Consider the following 19,267-nt stretch of genomic DNA (forward strand, 5'->3'; position numbering starts at 1 on the left):
TAAATACATAAAGTTAACCACGATTGATTCAACACATGCTCAGATTTATCTGATATGTGAAATATACAGATTCAACGTAGTTGAGATTTCTGAAGTGAAATGCAAAACAACAGTTTTGAAAAACAAAAAATTTATTCAAGAAGCAACAACCATGTGAAAAATGATTTTGAATCAAACGGTGTACTAAAAATTTGATTTCAGTGGCCTTAAAAAGAGAGACGATAAAATTGAAATCAAATCATGAAACTACAGAGCAAAGGGAACCGAAAATCAAAAAATGTGTTCGACCGAAAACATGTGTTGGGCTTGTTCAGGCCCCAACCCTCTGGATTCTAAGGAAACAAATCTGACGGATTCCTCATCCTAAGTGGGGTTTGTACTGTTTGTTTAATCAGAAACTAATTAAAGCTTATGTTTATTAAGATTATTAGCTTCCTGTCAGGTATCCGCATCGTAGGTATCAAATATATGAAGACAAATGATCTTTTCACCGTGTAAACTTAATTAGAACCTAAAATGTATGAAGACAAAATTATATTGATGTTAATTAGTACATATACAAAGTCATGGCAAGAGTGCACATGCCAGTTAATTTATTCTTGAAATAAAACTTATCCCTCTTGATTCTACCCTTTTTTTACTGCACTGCATCTTGAACTCCTACCAACCTCAAATGTTTTAAACATGTACTTCCTACTCCCTAGATCGTTAGTGACAAGCAAAGATGGTTTGCCCTTCTCAACCAAAGCCAAATTTTTTTATTCTCTTGGGTGATTGCTCGAGTTAAGCCTTCTTGACTAGGTTTTGAGTCTTTCAGTCCTTGGATGATCGATTTCCATGGCCGATTGCATCCTGATGACTTTCTTGGTCCCCAGACATTGAATGAGTTTAGGAGTGAATAAGCTAATCCCAATCCTTTGCACAAACAAAAAAGACCTAATAAATCGTGAGTCAAATTAGGCGTGGCAAAGGCGTCTCTCCTTGCTTATGTTGAATCAAGATTTTCTTGGTCTTCTTTTACCTAAGAACATTATTTGCTGCAGAACCGATAATTTTTGTTCCAGCAGTCGCTTAAGTTAACATACAATTTCTCAATGTATATTAAGTGGTAGAATTTACTTATTTTAAATGTTCATTCAAGGCTAATAGCGTTGTACTACTAAGACATGATATATGTCCTTTATTTTTGCAATATTCTAGACACGCATTATAAATATTTAAGTTTGATAACACCATCGGATAACCACCAGGTCCAAAATCTTAACCTGTAAGAAATGGGCCGACCACACATATTAAACTTACAAAAACAGCTTAATAGTTAACAAGCTTTTCTTGGGGTGATTTTTATGGGTAGTCCCTGAGTAGGTACTGGCATGGGATCTCTACTGAAGTTGTTGTCTGCGCATAGCTTCCATGTGAACTGAGTTACCATATAAGGAATTGCAACAAGGATTTCGATCCGGGCAAACTCATATCCTGGACATTTTCGAGGTCCTCCTCCAAATGGAACAAAGCTGTAAGGTGGAGTTGATGCTTGGTTCTCAAACCTATTCGGATCAAACTTGGATGGCTCCGGAAATATGTTATCGTCCATATGAGTCATCGGCATAGCCCAGAATATCTGAAAATATTGTATGTAAGGATTTTCATCTAGTCTATATTTTTGGAAGACAGTGAGAGAATGAAAATGCAATAACTAATTAATTTATGCGGGTGAACTGAACTTACTTGCCACCCTTTGGGGATGAGAAATCCATCAAACTCGATGTCTTTCAATGCACTCCGGAAGCCACCAAAGATAGGAGGAGTTATTCTCATCGTTTCCATTACAACTCTCCATGTGTACTTCATCTTGGCAAGGTCTTTCCATGTCAACTCTTCCGAGGATTTGCTTCTAGCTATTTCTTCTTGCTCTATTACTCAAAAATTCAAGGAAAGTTTAAGATCTTGCCTCTAATAATTAATGTAATTAATGCTAGCAGCCAAAAACCCTAAAGCTGTTTGGCACTATGCACACCTTGAAGAAGGGTTGCGTGTACAACGGGGTCATTAGCGAGAAGCCGCAATAGAAAAGTAAGCACAACAGATGAAGTGTCATGACCTGCGACCATCACTAACATAATATTGTGCAGGATCTCCTTTTCAGTCATAACCTTTCCATTGCTATCACTTCGACTGCTAAGCAAGCAAGTGATAAGGTCTTGGAGCGGAGAAGCAATTTTTCGCTCAAGTTCTACCCTCTTTTCCGATATGAGATCCTTGATTATGTCTTGGACCCTCTTGCTTCCCTTGAGGCTCTGGCTGTAACGCGTGAAGGGCAATTTAACCGGGACTGACCACATTCCTTCTATCATTTTTTGGAAACACTCCAAGAGTTCATCTCTGCGAGTTCCCTGTTCAAGCCTAAAAAGTAGGGAGCATATTATGTTGAATGTGAGGTTTTTCATCAGGGGCAAGACCTATCAAACAGAAGAACTTTGTGAGTTAACATTGATCTTCGTTTGTTACTGAATTCGAGTTCATTTTTTATTTTATTCATAATATGACAAGAGAAAACGGTGCCTAATGCAATAATATTGAAGAAGTTCTAGAGGAAGCAGAGAAAATGGATCAATAAAGTGTGTATTGCCCTCTTTTTTTCTGTCACTGGATTGAAGAAATTATTGGAGAATAAAGGGACATAATTAAACAGGGGAATGCAGAAGGTGAAGAGTAGAGTGCAGAAATCATTTTCCTTCACCGAAAGTTGGTCTTTTGAAATAGTTTTGTTTCAAACACCACTTGGGCTTACAGTTATTTGTTGCTTGCCATGCCAATGCATCTCAAGGTGTCTCCTGATTTCTTGGTCCATCTTTCCCACATACTGCTTGAGTGACTCGGGCTTCAAGAACAACATAAGAGCACTTCTAACGCGCTTGTGATCGTCGCCGCTCAGCTCCAGTATATTCCGGTCACCCAAAAGTAGACGAATAGACTCAACTTGTTGACTGGAAATGGTGCTGTCATCACTGGCGAATATGAACTTGTTCGCAGCAGGTCCATGAATGAAGACCGTTGGTTTGCCAAAGAGACTTAGCTTTGAAACTGGGCCGTACTTTTCGATTCTTTGTTGTAGCCATTTTTCGGCGGTGTTGGCACGCATGGCTCGGAGAAGACCGAGGCTTTGGCCGATTATGGGTAGTCCTAATGAGCCTGGAGGAACCCTTTTTGGTGATCCTTTTCTCCTTGCAAAGAGAAGCAAGATGGGGATGAGGAAAAGGAAAACTGTGAAGAAAAGGGTATTCATGATTTGTGAAATGCTTTGTTTGTGGAGTGAGTGATGAGGAGGAGGAGTTTAATCGAAGCTAAAACATGTTTTTGTTGCCTGATCTGGGAGGTAGGATCGATCCACCGGTCGCGTGCCAAATGTTGACCCCTAAGCTAGATTATCTCATACATGCCTATAATTAAGTAAACTATTCCATTAACAACTTGGTAAACAAAATCTCCATGGATTTTTGTTGCTTGCAAAGTATGACTTGTAGTTGTAATATGATATACTATTAAGTAGTAGTTAAATCGGTGAGGACATGTTAGGTTTGAAAATTCATCACACGTGAGGGGATGTGTTGAGAGTTGAATCCCACTTCAGGAAAATGAGGAACTTGTATGTGTTATAAGTAATTGGCTACTCTCCATATTACCAATTAATTTTTAGGTGGAACCACAACTTTCTTCGTGGTATCAGAGCAAGTTGTCCCACGTGTGAACTATCAAGTCAATGGTCACACGCACGCTCCACATTTTCCCCTTCTATTGTCTACGTGTTAGACTTGAAAATTCATCTCACGTGAGGGACGTGTTAAGAATGAATCTCACGTTGATGGAAGGAGGGACCTTGCACAAACTTGTAAATAAATTAAGCTATTTCTCATATTTTCAATCAATTTTATGTGAAATATCAACTTTTTTCAATGCATTATATGCGAGGCTTTGTTTGTGTAGGTGAGTATAGAGAGTAGAGAGTACTGAAGAGTGGGACTTTTGTTGGCTTCTGAGAGGGCATCTCATATGCCCGCAAGTCAAATATTCCGAAACCACATCTGGGGAACCAAAAACCTACCTAACAAACGTTGTTGCTTGAAAGAATCATTAGTTTAAAAAATTATGCAATTATTAATCACTTAATCTTATATTGCAATAATATTTTTGTGAAAGATTGCCAGTATCTATATCTATATTTTATTATTATGAAAACTCTCTTTGTCAACCTTTTCAGAAAATGACAGTTATATCAATATTTTTTCTATTTTACCTTCATTTTTGATACACAATGTTTACATAAAGAGAACAAAACAGTAATTATATACCTTTTGAGAAAATAACAATCATATCCCTATTTTTCCTATTTTACCCTATATTAAGAAAAAAAAAATATGCCCTTATTAAGAGAAACCGTCTCATCATCATTGTCCCATACTTATTTTTTAAAAAAAATTTACAAACTAATCACACTCCTTGTTAAAAAACAAAAAATAAAATGAAATTGTTCACACACAGAGTGTGTGCTCATCTTCTAATTATTTATAATATAAAAGATAGGAATGAGGATCTTGTCCGGATTATCTTTGTGATGATCTTGACGATCCTTTAATCATGTCCATTCATCGTGCATCGTATGGTTATAAATCAATTTAATTTTTTTATTTAAAATTGAACACAAAATGTACCTGACGAAAATTGGCCTCTCGATGTACGATTTACGGATATGATTAAAGGATCCCGTGAATCCTTTAATTGTGTTCATACATTGTGTGGTCAGAAATCATTTTAAATTTTTTATTTAAAATTGAACACAAAAAGTACTTGACGAAAATTAGCCGCACGATGTACTATGAACGGACACAATTAAAGAATTCCTGAGATCCTCGCAAAAAGGATCTGGAAAGGATCCACATTCAAAAGATAAGGCACTGCGTGTGTCGTGAGAATCTGTACTTTTAGAATTATTTATGGGAAATTTTATTTGAACACATATAGTCTCTCTTTACACCCAACTTAAATTTTAAATGTGAATTCTCTTTTTTACCTTATTGCATAATTACCATCAAGTACATGATGAAATTAACAATAAAACTAAAATTTATCAATAAACCCACACCCATCACCTAGGCACATGGGTTTGAATCACACTCTATGTTCTGAGAAATATTTACCACCCAAAAAGAGGAAAAAACATAGTTTTGTCTAAAGAAGTTCCTTGAGAAGGGGTGGATGTATAGAACTCTAAGACGCTAAGGGTATTCATGATGGCTAAACCCTAAGACGCTCTCATAGATAAGGGTATTGTCCGCACCGCTCTTCCACCAACACACCCAACAAACTTGGAATTGTCATGGGCCCATGTATCAAGACCAAAAGAACATTTGAAGAACTGAAGGGAGACTTTTTTTTATGTCATTCGATGCAAGCTGGTTACCAGCAACATGCAGATAACTTTAGTTCGATCTCAACAGCCTAGCTGTTATGAACTCTACCCTCATTACCCATAACACTTTTTTTTTTTTGGTAGTGAAACGATAACAAATTCAATGCAGTTAAGAATTAACTTAAACCAATATCTCTCTTCCCAAGCTCAGATTCATAGGGGCGTTGGACAAACTCGTGATACATTTGGTCAATCCAGTTAATGCTAGTTTATCTGCAAAAGCACTATTTTTTTAGTTGGAATGCAACAACGCATGATGCAAGATTTAAAGCCCTCATGGCAGCTGTGGTGGCACCATGGAAAAGATCTTCTCGATCAATCTTATGATTACACAAAGTTCTTGATGTGTACTCAAGAATCATATTTGACATGCCCCAAGCCCGATATCCCTGCATACCAGGTAGGCACACGTTGGCCGACACCTGAGGGTGACAAAGCCATTTTAAACATGCATACAAATAGAATATATGCAATTAGAACGATTATACCAAAGCAGGAACGTGTTCAGAGCATACAACTAAATAAGAATAATATCAAAGAATGACTATAGAAAGATACAAACGAGGAAAAGATACTTATACTGAGAATACTCGAGGATAACTACGCCAAAATGCCTTGACGCCAGGATCATATGCCTCGATCCTAACCCCTGAGGGGGCACAAAAAAAACCAAAGTGTGAGTGGATCAAAGTTTATAATAATAATACTAATAATAGGAAAACATTTTATTTTTGAACATAATAACCCCTGTTTTGAAAACACATATATAATACTATGTATAGGTTTTATGAAAAACCCTAGCATGCCATGTAGAACATTTGTGAAACATGTATGTAAAACTAGTGCTCAGAAATGGTAATAACGCCCGAAGGCAAATCCATAAATCTCATCAGTGAGGTACTCAATATCATAGTCGCCCGAAGTCAAATTCGTAAATCTCATCAGTGAGGTACTCAATTAGGGGTATCATAGTCGCCTGAGAGCAACTCCACCCCTAAAAACTTTGCGCCAGCACCCAGCCCATTTATCCACTTCAGTGAACAGTAATAGACCCTAATGAATAGTAATAGGCCAAAGCATCTCCACCCCTAAAAAAATGTGCTGACACCCAGTCTAAAAATGCGCTGGCACAAACGATCTCCACCCCTACAAAATGCGCTGGCACCCAATCCATTTAAAATATTAATAATTTTTTTATAAAATAATAAATTAAAAAAAATAGTTTTAATTTCGGATAGGATTTTTAACCAATCTCGTTACGCCACGTGTCATTATCCAAACGTACTATTTTGTGAATAGATTTCCGCTAAGATTTTCAACCAATCCTGGCAAGCCACGTGTCACTTCCTGTTTACAATAATTTAGGCAAGATTTTGATAAGATTTTCAACCAATCTTGTCATGCCACGTGTCATTATCCGAACGTACTATTTTGTGGATAGATTTCTGATAAGATTTTCAACCAATCCCGACACGCCACGTGTCATTTCCTGTTTACAATAATTTAGTGAAGATTTCGATAAGATTTTCAACCAATCACGTAGTGCCATGTGGCATTGTCCAGAACCTCATCCTTTCTTTTTTTTGTCCATATAAACCCTACATCCCTACATCCATCCTCACACTAAACTCAATCCTTTTTTTTAGCTCAGAATCTTTCTTTATCGTTTTCAAATCTTGAGTTCTTACAATGTCTTCTTCAAGGAGAGTGTATAAACAGTTGCAAGAGCAGCAGAAAAGGTTGTTGGCACAACAAGAAGAATTGGTCAATCTTGACGAAGGTGGAGGTGGAGATGAGGCCTTCGCAATGGAGGAGGATGAGGATGATCACAATAGAAGGCGGAGGGCCTCACATTCCTGCCGTATCATGGAAGCTGTGGGTCAGATAGCCAAACCCAGACGTGCGGCAAACATCGATAGAAGAAGGGAAATACGAGGTAAAGATCTCTTGGAAGATTATTTTATTCCCAATAGCGTTTTCCCTGATCATGTTTTTAGACGTCGTTTTAGAATGCAACAAAGTTTGTTCGATAAAATCATGAGTGCTGTTTGCAACCATGATCCATACTTTGTGCAAAAAGATGATGTTTTTCATGTTCTAGGTCTTATTCCTGAGCAAAAAATTACGGCTACCATGCGAATGCTTGCATATGGAGCATCTGCAGATCAAGTGGATGAGATCGCAAGGATGGGGAAAACAAATGTTCTGGAGTCCCTGATACGGTTTTGCTCTACAATTGAAGCCCTCTACACCAATGAGTACTTTCAGAAACCCACGCCAATGGACATGCGAAGGCTTCTGAGAAGGGTGAGATGCGAGGCTTCCCTGGCATGATTGGCAGCATCGACTACATGCACTGGACTTGGAAAAACTGTCCAAGTGCGTGGCAAGGAGCTTATGGCGACAGAAAAGGAGCCAAAAACATCATTTTGGAAGCAGTGGCTTCATTTGATACATGGATTTGGTATGCTTTTTTTGGTGTTCCAAGAGCTCAGAATGACCTAAATGTCTTTGCCCAATCTCCAGTGTTTGACGAACTGCTACAAGGAAATGGGCCGAGATGCACATATTGGGTTAATGGTAATAAATACGAGGGACCATACTACCTTGCAGATGACATTTACCCAAGGTGGTCAACATTTGTCAAAACAATGTCACATCCATAGAGTGAAAAAGAAAAACACTTCGCAAAGTGTCAAGAGGGGTGTAGGAAGGATGTCGAGTGTTGTTTTTGTATTTTGCAAGCTCGTTGGGCGATTGTCAGGGCTGCAGCTAGAATGTTTGATGTCGAGGCTCTTCGATCCATCATGATGATGTGTATTATTCTCCACAACATGATTGTTGAAGACGAGTATGATTATGATGCCGTCAATGAATACGAGCCGGATCCAATGAACAACTCAAGAACAAAAATCTACTATGCTCATGACCGGACCGAAGATCCCGTGCAACACGAGCCATTGGAACGGGATGGACGTTACAATGAATTGATCGTTCAGCGGTACACTTCATTGCAAGAGCCATACTGGCACGTAACCCGCCAGAATGACTTGATTGACCACCAGTGGGGATTGCACGAAGGCGAAGATAATTAAAATAAGGCTTGTGGTTGAAGAATAAAGTGTATTGTTTTTTAAGTAATCTTATTTAGTGTGTGTGTGTATTTTTTTTTTTTAAAAGTTTATATGGTGAGGTTATGTAATTTTATTTGGTGTTTTTTTTTTAAGTTTATTTGGTGAGTTTATGTAATCTTATTTGATGTGTTTAAATAAAGTACAAAAAATAAATAAGAAATTAAATAAAGTTCTAAAAATAAATAAGAAATTACATAAGAAATTAAATAAAGTTCTAAAAATAATAACAAATTACATAACAAATTAAATAAAGTACTACAAATAAATACGAAATTATACAAAGTCTGTGGAGTTAGTGATATGTGGTGCTAGGATCTTCGTTGCTAGGATTTCTGTAGCTAGAACCCCCTCGACTTGTTTCGGCATCTCTTGCACGCCTCCTTCGCACAACATCTCTTTTTTCCGATGTCCAAAAATATTTTGAATTCGGAGACAGTCCTACTAGAGACTTGTTCATAGTATCACGATCAGCTTGAGCCATCCTTTCTTCTCTAAGCATCTCATTCTCTCAATGAAGTGCTTCTCTAATCATCTCGGTCTCTCGATTAACTATTTCTCTTTGTCTCTCAGCCGCCGCATCACGAGCCTCAGTAGTTGCTATTATTGCTGCCATAGCAGTAGCTTTTCCTCATCTCTAGCCTTTTCCCACGCCATGTTCAGTTCACCTTGGCGAGCAAGTTCCTCCATATATTTAGTGTAGTCATTTTTGGAAGAACTACCTTTTTTCTTTGATGCCTTTTTACCTTGAGGCCTGAGGGACTGACGAGTCGGTTGGGTCTCCGGCACTTTTTCAGGCGTCCTTTCCGTGTCTTCAAATGTGTTGGCTTCTTGTTCGGCCGTGTCTGCTTCTAGTGAACTGTGTAGACCCATACCGTGCATGACAACTTATGGACTGGTTGCCACAATTTTGTATCTAGGGCAATCTTTGACAATTTACCAACATTCTCATTTGTTGAATGATTTGTTACTGTTCTTTGCATTGTAGAATGCTTGTGCTTGTAGTGTCTATAACAATGTGGGATAAGATAGTATTAAAAAATATGGGTGTAACACAAATAAATAAATTAAAATATTGATGCGCGTGGAATGCATATAAATTACATAAAAATTACATAAAAATTATATAAAAATTACATAAAAATTGCATAAGAAATTACATAAGAAATTAAATAAATTAAAATATTGATGTGGGTGGAATGCATATAAATAAATAAAAATATTGTTACCTGATCCCCTAAACTTGTCCCACTACGCAGATTACCGGAAGCATGAGAGATGACATTTTTCCAACAAGTAAAGGATGTGTTGAGTTATTTCCAATGACCTTGAAGACCTTGACTAGATCTGGCATCTTTTCCATGTACATCGCAAAACACTTTCGTAATTTTACTCCACATTTCTCACTTATCCATCTCATTACCCTTAATCGGGTCATGAGTAGTGTGAACCCAACATTCACACAACGTAACATTTTCAATGAGCTTCCAAGAAGTCATTTTTTTTCTCTCAAAGTGTACAAAATATTCAAATGTAGAAAGTGTAGAAAGTGTAGAAAATATTGAAATGTGGTGTAAGGTGGAAGATGAGGGTTAGATATTTATAGAAAAAAAAAATTAATTTTTTTTAATTTTTCTGTATTTTAAAAAAAAAATTCATAATTTTTAATTAATTTTTAATAAATTTTAATGTTGTTAATTAATCTGGACCGTTGGATTATTCAAATCCAACAACCAACGAGCTGCCACGTGGCCAACGGTCAAAATTCTGACCGTTGGGCCTTTTTTTTTGTTTTATTTTTATTTTTGGTGAAAAAAACATGGACCATTGATTTGTGATCGGAAGGTCCATTTTAAAAGTCAAATTAAAATTTTTTTTTACTGTTGGAAATCCAACGGTCTACAAAAACTAGCCGTTAGAAATCCAACGACACTGAGGAGGGCCACGTAGCCCTAATCTGGGTGAACACAAGTGGGCTGACAAGCGGGCCCCGCCGCTTGCACCCTTGTCTCCTACTCGCACCCAGTCGCGAGTGTGCTGCACGCGCCAGCCAAATAGGCTAGCCTCTAAGTCTGTCAGAAATGGGTTGGTCTGTTGCTTGGCTTGGGCTAGGTGTCAGGCTGTTTTGCGGGCTGGAGCACTTTGACAAGGTGTTGGCCTTACTTTTGGACAGGGTGCTGGGTTATTCCACCTCCGATGGAACTGCTCTGAAGGCAGTACTTGTCCATCACTTGAAGGTGAAGCTAAATAACCTGTCCATCACCCGAAGGTAAAGCTGTATAAAATAGCACACCGACACTAGCTGTGGCTAGTGAAGCTGTCCAACACTGCTTTCGGCAGTGAAGCTGGGGGTATATCATATATCATATCTCAATCTTCCACATCAATTGCGTCATATGGCCATAGACATCTATACCCCTGGTGTGCGGATATGCCGTATGATAACCCACTAGATAAGTACCAAAAACATATCTCAAAACTCGTAACAAACATCGGAGCTCAAAAGTTCAAACCTCGTCTCATAAATCTATGGCAAATCATATTCATAAATCCATAATAAACATATACGTGAATTTATAGAACTTCATAAACGAAAATCCAAAGATTCATAACCTTTAGCAAAAATGTAATCTTGATAAATCATGAATATTTCATAAATCATTGTTATAGAAATCCGTAAAGCATATTATAAAACATATTAAATCATGAAATATGAATGCTTGCTAGGCTAATATTTTATAAAAATATATAAGTTAAGAAAGGGTCCACTCATAACTTTTCCATTGCCCGAAAGCCACTTGAACTATCGAGAATGTGATCACTTCCACCGATGCACCTAAACAAAATTAAAAGCAGTTTAATAAAACTCTATGAAAACGTTGGAATTTGGAAAAATGGATGGTGGATTTGGATTTGGCATGTCGAGAAACCTAAGGAGGGACCTCAGGTTTTACCTCTACACGCCACCGTACGTGGCGGCCGGCCACCCTGACTCACCAGAAAATCGAACAACTCCAAAAATTCCCAAATTTTATAGGAATGAAGATATCAATGAGAGGAATAACTTTCATACTTGGGCAGAAGTCCAATTCGGCCGGGAAATACCCTAAATCATCCTTGAACCTCTGGAAACCCTTGAATTGGGTGTTCTTGATTTGTCGAATCCCAAGCTCCGCCGCCTCCAAACTTGTTTGGGGTTTGTTCCTAGGTTTAAGGGAAGGCTAGTGGTAGTGGTGGTCAAAGGAATCGCCTTCAGAAATGGCGGATTGCTGCCGTGCACCCATTAACACCGACCGAGTTCCGTTCTTAATGAAACTACGACCACACTTCTTCAAATTTGGGTGGAAATGGAATATGGGAGGTCGCTGAATAGGTTGCAGGTGATGGTGACGATCAATTCGCTGGGAAAACTCCGGAATCGGCATCGGGGTGTGTAGAAATCAAGTCAGGTCGACGGGGAGGAACCGGGTTAAGGTTGATCCGGTGCTCCTCCACTCTATCCTTTCCCCTCATTTCTTTCCTCTCTAGTTGGTCACTCTCTCTTTCTCTTCTTTCTAATTGGGCATCCACCATCATTTCTCTATTTTCTCCCTTCTCTCATATGCCCATCTCTCTCATTTCTATTCTTTCTTTTCCATTACAGCCACAGACGTGGCACAGACTGATGCTCCAACAAAATCTGGAGCCTTCCAGATTTATGGTCAATTGATCATTTTGCCTTTGACTTCGTTCGTTAATAACTCATTCGTTATAACTCCAAATTACGTTCTGTTTGTGCCCACGCGTTCGTAGTGACGAGTATTATGAGTATACGCCAAGAAAACAGATCTTATGTGACACGACAAGGTGATCAACAAAAGTCAATGCCTTTGCCTCGAAGGGCATTTTCATAATTTCACATTTTAAAATTATAAAAGCTGTAATTATTTGGGACGAGTCGTTACAATATTGATCATTCCAGAGTGATGGCCAAAGAATTATTCAAAGTTTGTGGCTGACATAATCAAATTTTTTTTTGTTTTTTTAAGTTTTGTCTTTATTTTAATGAAATGGTTCACTCTTGACACGAAATTTAACATATTTTCTGGTTTTGTTCTTTTAATCTATTGGGTGTAAAGATAAATGTAAACATATTGAACTAGGCTTGTGAGGGTGGTTTAGGTAATAAATTTGGGTTTAAAGAGATATTGACAATTTCTTTAAAAATAACATGGATGTGAAAAGTAAGCTGAGTGTGAAAATAAGTTATATGGGTTCAAATAAAATTATCCATTATTTATTAGTTATTTTTTCAGTTTCAGGGAGTCACACCAGAACTTATTTCAGATTGTTCGATCTTTTAATTTAGTTAGACACTAACTACAATCTTAAGCCTAACCAATTTTACTTGCATGGCCAACCCAAATATGATTAAATAAACTACAAGTCATATCCCTTCTCCATTGCTTCTGACTTCTTTCACCTTTTATCACCTCCAAAATATCTTCAATAGATATGCCTTGTGAGCAAGGTTGAGTATTGGATGCTAGTATTTAGTCGTGGTTTGTTTGGAGCAATTCATGTATAGAGTTTGATATGTCAACCCTACATTGCATGGAGCTGTAAACTTTAGCAGGACATACATTGTTGCTTTATGTTGGACCAACCAAATTACATAGTCTACAAGTTAAGCAGTAGCTACGAACTTGTTTGGAAGAGTTTTGAAAATCGCTGAAATATTTTTGGTGAAAATGTTTTTGGAACCAATTCTTAGTAAAAATGCAAGTAAATCCTAAAAAAACACTTAAAGTGCTTTTGAAATCTAAAAATATTTTTTCTAAAGCATTTTTAGTCATTTTAAAAGCACTTTCAAATAAGCTCTACATCTCCACCAATTAATGATTTTCTAGCTAAATCTTATCCACTCAAACTAGCCGACTTATCTAGTATTGCCGCCATCATTTCCCTATGAGTAGTTCCTACTGTTACCAAGTAAGAGTGAACCAGTATGCAATGCATGAAATGTAAGAGTGCTTACGCAGAGAGTGAGGGGAGGGAAAAGAAATAAAGAGAGTGGAAAAGAAGGAACAGAAAGTAATTGGTTGTCTTGGTGGGATTCGGTAGAAAGCTTGTCTTGCTGAGGTTTCAGTTACCGATCGAGGCGAGTGGTTTATGTATATGTTACAAATCTTTTTTATATTTCAATAAATGAAAATCATGAATTATTGTGGGTTTCTTTATTTATTTAACAAACTGCGAGCTCTTACTACAGTGCACATTTGTCTCAAATCGCAATCATAATATCAAATCGACCTCTACTTAATTCATTGGTTTCCGTGGCATGATTTCAATAGGCAGTCCTTGTGTAGGTACCGGCATGGGAACCCTGCTGAATTTGTTGTCTGCGCATAGCTTCCACGTGAACTGAGTTACCATATAATGGATTGAAACAAGGATTTCAATCCTGGCAAACTCGTATCCTGGACATATTCGAGATCCTCCTCCAAATGCAACGAAGCTGTAAGGCGGAACTGATGCTTGGTTCTCGAACCTACTCGGATCAAAATTTGATGGCTCCGGGAATATACTACCGTCATTGTGTGTCATAGGAATAGCCCAGAATACCTAACAATATCGGATATATAGTTAAAAATTTCATCACTAGTTCTGTAATTTAAAAAAAAAAAATGGGGAATGTGAAATCTGTAGATGTGTATACTGCATGATATATTAAATCTTAACTTACTTGCCACCCTTTCGGGATGAGGAATCCTCCATACTTGGTATCTTTGATAGCTGTCCTCATGCCGCCAAAGACGGGCGGAGTTGTCCTCAGAATTTCCATTGTCACTCTCCATGTGTACTTCATCTTGGAAAGGTCTTCCCATGTTAGAAATTCTCCTGAGGACTTGCTCCTAGCTATTTCTTCTTGTTCTGCAAAAGCACAAATTAAAACATTGCATCAGTCTTTTTGTTGTTTTTGGATATTGTTGACAATTCTATTAATATGCCCTGTCACGAACATGCCAACTTGTTAGTGATCAGACCGAATAAGGTAAATTGAACACTTCAATTTCCATACTAGATTTGCGTTAAATGGTTGTGTGTGAGGTTGTAGGCACGGGATGCGTTATGCTTACCTTGAAGAACGGCTGCATGGATAGCAGGTTCATTCGCTAGAAGCCGCAAAAGAAAAGTAATCACAACAGATGAAGTGTCATATCCTGCGACCATAACTACCATGATATTGTGCAGGATCTCATTTTCCGTTAATTCTTCTTCGTTGTTAATGTTTCGAATGTTAAGCAAACAAGTTACAAGGTCTTGGAGTGGAGAAGTAGTTTTTTGCTCAAGTTGTACCCTCTTTTCACATACGAGTTCCTTGAGCATTTTTTGAACCTTCTTGCTCGCCTTGAGGCTTTGGTTGTAACGCGTGAAGGGCAAATTAACAGGGACCGACCAGATTCCTTCTATCATTTGTCGGAAACACTCAATGAGTTCGTCTCTGCGAGGTCCTCGTTCAACCCCAAAAAGTAGAGAGCATATTATGTTGAATGTGAGGTTCTTCATCAGTGGCAAAACCTATCAAAAATTTAAAAATCTAGTAAATTTGAGACCGCATGACAGAAATCTGCAAAAAACACGAACTACACACAACAGAAATCTGCAAAAACATGACCTGTTTCCCAAAAGTTGCTGAGGACGCTAACTTACTGTTATTTTTTGCTTGCCATGCCAGTGCATCTCAAGATGATTCCTGATTTCTTCATCCATTTTTCCGACATATCGCTTCAGTGACTCGGGCTTCAAGAAAAACATAAGAGCACTTCTGACACGCTTGTGATCCTCGCCGCTCAGTTCCAGTATATTCCGGTCGCCCAAAATCATACGAGTAGACTCAGGTTGTTGACTGGTAAATGATGTGCCATCATGGTTGAATACAAACTTGTTGGCAGCCTGTCCATGAATGAAGACTGTTGGCTTGCCAAAGAGACTCATCTTTGAAACTGGACCATACCTTGTGATTCTTCGTTCAAGCCACTTTTCGGCAGTGTTGGCACGCATGGCTCTAAGAAAACCAAGGCTTTGACCTATAATGGGTAGTCCCAATGAGCCGGGAGGAAGCCGTTCTGATGATTTTTTTCTTCTTGTAAGGAGAAAGAAGACGGGGATGAGGAAGAGGAAAACTGTGAGGAGAAGGGCATCCATGATTCGGGTGGCTTTTGTTGTGCAACAGAGAGAGACGGATCAAAGGCAATTGAATTCGATAGAAATAGCAGTCGAGTAAGGGGAGGTCTGGAGATAACAAGGCAAAAATCAAGATGGTAGGTTTGGCTTGAAAGATAAGTTTTAGCTGTTCGTAGTGCAGTGATATATAAAAGCATAATGCTTTGTTGTTTTGCATCTGTTGGTACACATTTGATTAGTAAGCACTGGTGTCTAGTGTTCAATCGGGATCTTTAGCCGCCCTTGGTTTTTGGAGTCTTTGCGGCAAACAGTGGCAGATTTAGATTTTGATCTCGAGGGTCCTATAATGTAAAAGGTTCTAAAAAAAATATTGGATAAAACAACATTGAGAAATTAAAAAATAACACTCTTCATTCATAAATTATGGTAACAATAGCATTATAAATTACAAAGTCTACCTAAACGTCATTTTTAGCCAGGTCATTAAATATAAAAGGCCAACTTATAGGGCTTCGTCACTCTTTCAGTCTATTTGGAATGCTATCCCTAGGTGTAGGTCAGTTTCCTTGTCGAAACATTTGGAGAGTTCCTGGAAGACCTTCATAGGTATTTTTCCGGCCTCCGAAGAGTCCTAGGACCACCGTGGTCTCTCCATGGATCCGCCTCTAGCCGCAGATCCATCATTTCATTCATCTGGCGTATGTCATACAATAGAGAACATTTTAATTTTCGAAGGACTTGGAGTTTTCGAACCATAAGTTTGTCGAAGTTCTCTAGACATTGATTTGATGATCTATAACAAATGCAAGACGGCAAAAACATCAGTTCATGGCAATGTCCGTTCGGCTAGTCAAGAGACTGGTTTGATGAATCATAAACCCCAAATGCATGAAGACAATCTTTGCCATCACACTAAAAGACATAGTATGAGACAAATTAAATTTTTTTGGTCATTGGATATTTGGTCACCATCACATTGATGCTCTTAATGATTTCATGTTTTATTAGGTATAAAGTCCGGAGCTAAGAAAAGAGATGGAGTACTTAGAACTAAAAGAAGACTTGGTTCAAAAACAAGTGCAGTTGCGTTCTATGATTCATATAACCGACTCTACTTAATGAAATAAGGCTTTATTGTTGTTATTGACAAAGTCCGGACGTAACTGGAAGTTAGCACATGGTGGCAAAGGGCTACGTCCGATGAAACTTTGGAGATTCCAACTATTAATGCTACAGAACAATCTACATCGGACGGTAACTGAAAAGGTCAATTGGCAAGCACGAGGCGAAGGACGAGTTTAGTTTAATGTAAAGTTATAGTTTTTAGAATATAGGATTAACCGAGATGGTTGATTCCCTAGAGAGTATGGCCAAAAGGACTGCTTCCAATCCTACTGAGGTGGAAAAGAAGTTTCCCTCACGGCTAATCCATACACTGCATACGGTGAATTATACACTCCAATTCAATCCTAGCCACCAAACGAGTTTCCCACAGAAATAAAACCTCACATGCATCTATATATTCCTGTTTTCAAACAAGCAGAGTGCAGAATTCATGAGAATCTGCTTAAGAGAGCATATATCACATCTGCTAATCTTTGACGGAGCCAGTTTCTACATTTAAATGTATGAGATAATCAAGCTGGTATCCCTAAACCACTGACCTCTACATTTAAATGTATGAGATAATCAAGCTGGTATCCCTAAACCACTGACCACATCAACACAAGTTCCGCATGCCTCCGGTGCACAAACTTACTCACACCAGTAAGTATAAAGGTTACACAGAGTTTTGCAGAGAGTTAGAGAGTTTTCGATGCAGTTCAGATTTGTCTCAGGTTTGAAGTGAAGAGGTTCTCTCTCTGGTGTGTTTGGAAGGGTAACTGTTTCCTACAACTCACCGATTCAAATCGGAGTAAAAACTGGCTACAGTTGGTGCACGCGTGAGGATGGTTTATAAGTTTTCATTTGAATCCCCCATTTTAATAGAACTTTTCCAGTCCATCCCACTAGTTCCTGCTTCCAAAACAAGCAATTATACTTCATGGATGAGAAAGTTGGGTTATTTCTCATCCTCTGAAGGCATTCCCCTCGCCTGCAGTAACATGAGTTTAACTAAGCAAAGAAAACAATACAAAAAAATGCCAGTCTATCTCATTGATTTGATTAAAAGTACAAGGAATGCAAGGTATGAAACAAGATTTTGTATAGATTAACGTAGTATCTCGTGACAGCATAGTATAGTATCTCGTGATATTATATCCATTAACGATTTAGTGAAATGAAATATGGGCATCTGGATGAGTGTAATTTACAGTCAGCTTATACGTTGTGGAAAGAAGTCCTCAAATACCATCACTTGGTCTTGGCCGGAATATGGTTTCCACCAGTTGCAATTTTGTACAAATAAAATCCAGTCATGACAGCGCTGCAACAAAATGAAGAGGTTTTAGCTTTAGAAACTTCAAATATATGTCATATAACTGTTAGGAGCTCCAATCGAAAGGTTTTAATCATACGTAAATTGTGGTCTTCAGTTTGGATTCATGACAATGACAGAAAGGCTACGCGGTTACTACAATACGATAACCAAAGATGACTTTATAAGTTTATAATCTGATAAAGACACATCGCCTTCCCTTCGTTATGCACAACCAAACAAGAAATAGAAGACCCCTTTCCCATACTGTTTAACCGTATAACAGGAGCAGGAATTAGATGACATTCCAACTCTCTGTTGGCACTGATTGTGCTGCAACATATATGCGATCTGAAACTCTCTTCAACTAAATTTCTTACAAAGGTTTCAACGGAGCAGGTCAACCTTGTTCTGAAAATTTGATATCCAAATGTGTATTCGGATGAACATTCAATAGAGCCAAGTTTTAACTAGAATTATAAAATTTGAAGGGCTGTAAACAGCCTGTTCTCGAGACAAAAATTATGACATCTGCCAATCATTGACAGAACTACTTTATACTTTTACATGTCTCTGGGAACAAGAACCTACCATCCCCAAACCACTAACTGCAAGGAAACATGTTCCGCATACCTCAGGTGCTCCAACTCACTCGGACCAACGAGTAATAGTTATATGTTTTTTTTCAAATTAATTATTTAACAATGCCAGCTAGGAAGGGGAAGGAAGATATTCTAAACAACCAAATTGAATACATTAACCGGAAATAAAATACAGGGGCTGCAATGTACGAAACAAGTCATATGCAGCAATAAAATTCAAATCACATGCATAAGGTACTGACCGTACATCTCATGTTTAATAATCAACAGACTGATGGCACACCAAATTTTAGATTAGCAAATATATATCCAATGAATTGGAGAGCGAGAACACATAAAACAGCGGATTAATCTGAACTCACCTGATACCTGCAACAACACCAGCTGGCATGATCTTAGAAGTTTGCATATAGCGCTGTCCCATGACCCATGTAAGGAGAGCAGCACAAACTGTTAAATGCACACCAATCAATTCCAAAGC

General features: G+C 38.1%; 3 protein-coding genes across 3 annotated transcripts in view; all 3 read right to left on the bottom strand.

Annotated features, from left to right (window-relative positions):
• Positions 1-1,154: 1,154 nt before the first annotated feature.
• On the bottom strand, positions 1,155-3,508 carry LOC137716597 (beta-amyrin 28-monooxygenase). Its single transcript, XM_068456044.2, has 4 exons — positions 2,792-3,508; positions 2,018-2,459; positions 1,729-1,913; positions 1,155-1,621 (listed from the first exon to the last, which is right to left on the bottom strand). The coding sequence occupies exons 1-4, from the start codon at positions 3,284-3,286 to the stop codon at positions 1,319-1,321; spliced, it is 1,425 nt and encodes a 474-aa protein (XP_068312145.2). The 5' UTR covers positions 3,287-3,508; the 3' UTR covers positions 1,155-1,318.
• A 10,294-nt stretch (positions 3,509-13,802) lies between these two features.
• LOC137714845 (cytochrome P450 716B1-like) lies at positions 13,803-17,842 on the bottom strand. The gene is made up of 5 exons (XM_088690817.1): positions 17,482-17,842; positions 15,292-17,429; positions 14,718-15,159; positions 14,324-14,511; positions 13,803-14,202 (listed from the first exon to the last, which is right to left on the bottom strand). The coding sequence occupies exons 2-5, from the start codon at positions 15,784-15,786 to the stop codon at positions 13,897-13,899; spliced, it is 1,431 nt and encodes a 476-aa protein (XP_088546943.1). The 5' UTR covers positions 15,787-17,429; positions 17,482-17,842; the 3' UTR covers positions 13,803-13,896.
• A 105-nt stretch (positions 17,843-17,947) lies between these two features.
• Positions 17,948-19,267, bottom strand: part of LOC137716308 (protein FATTY ACID EXPORT 5) — a 32,789-nt gene continuing 31,469 nt past the window's right edge. Inside the window, exons 3-4 of the mRNA XM_068455747.2 lie at positions 19,149-19,236; positions 17,948-18,193 (exon numbers count right to left, since the gene is read on the bottom strand). Coding sequence (XP_068311848.2) covers positions 18,121-18,193; positions 19,149-19,236 — 161 coding nt within the window. The 3' untranslated portion in view covers positions 17,948-18,120. The remainder of the gene's footprint in view (positions 18,194-19,148; positions 19,237-19,267) is intronic.

Source organism: Pyrus communis, chromosome 3 (genome assembly GCF_041283825.1).
Source record: "Pyrus communis isolate YQ-2024b chromosome 3, ASM4128382v1, whole genome shotgun sequence".
Taxonomy (NCBI): domain Eukaryota; kingdom Viridiplantae; phylum Streptophyta; class Magnoliopsida; order Rosales; family Rosaceae; genus Pyrus; species Pyrus communis.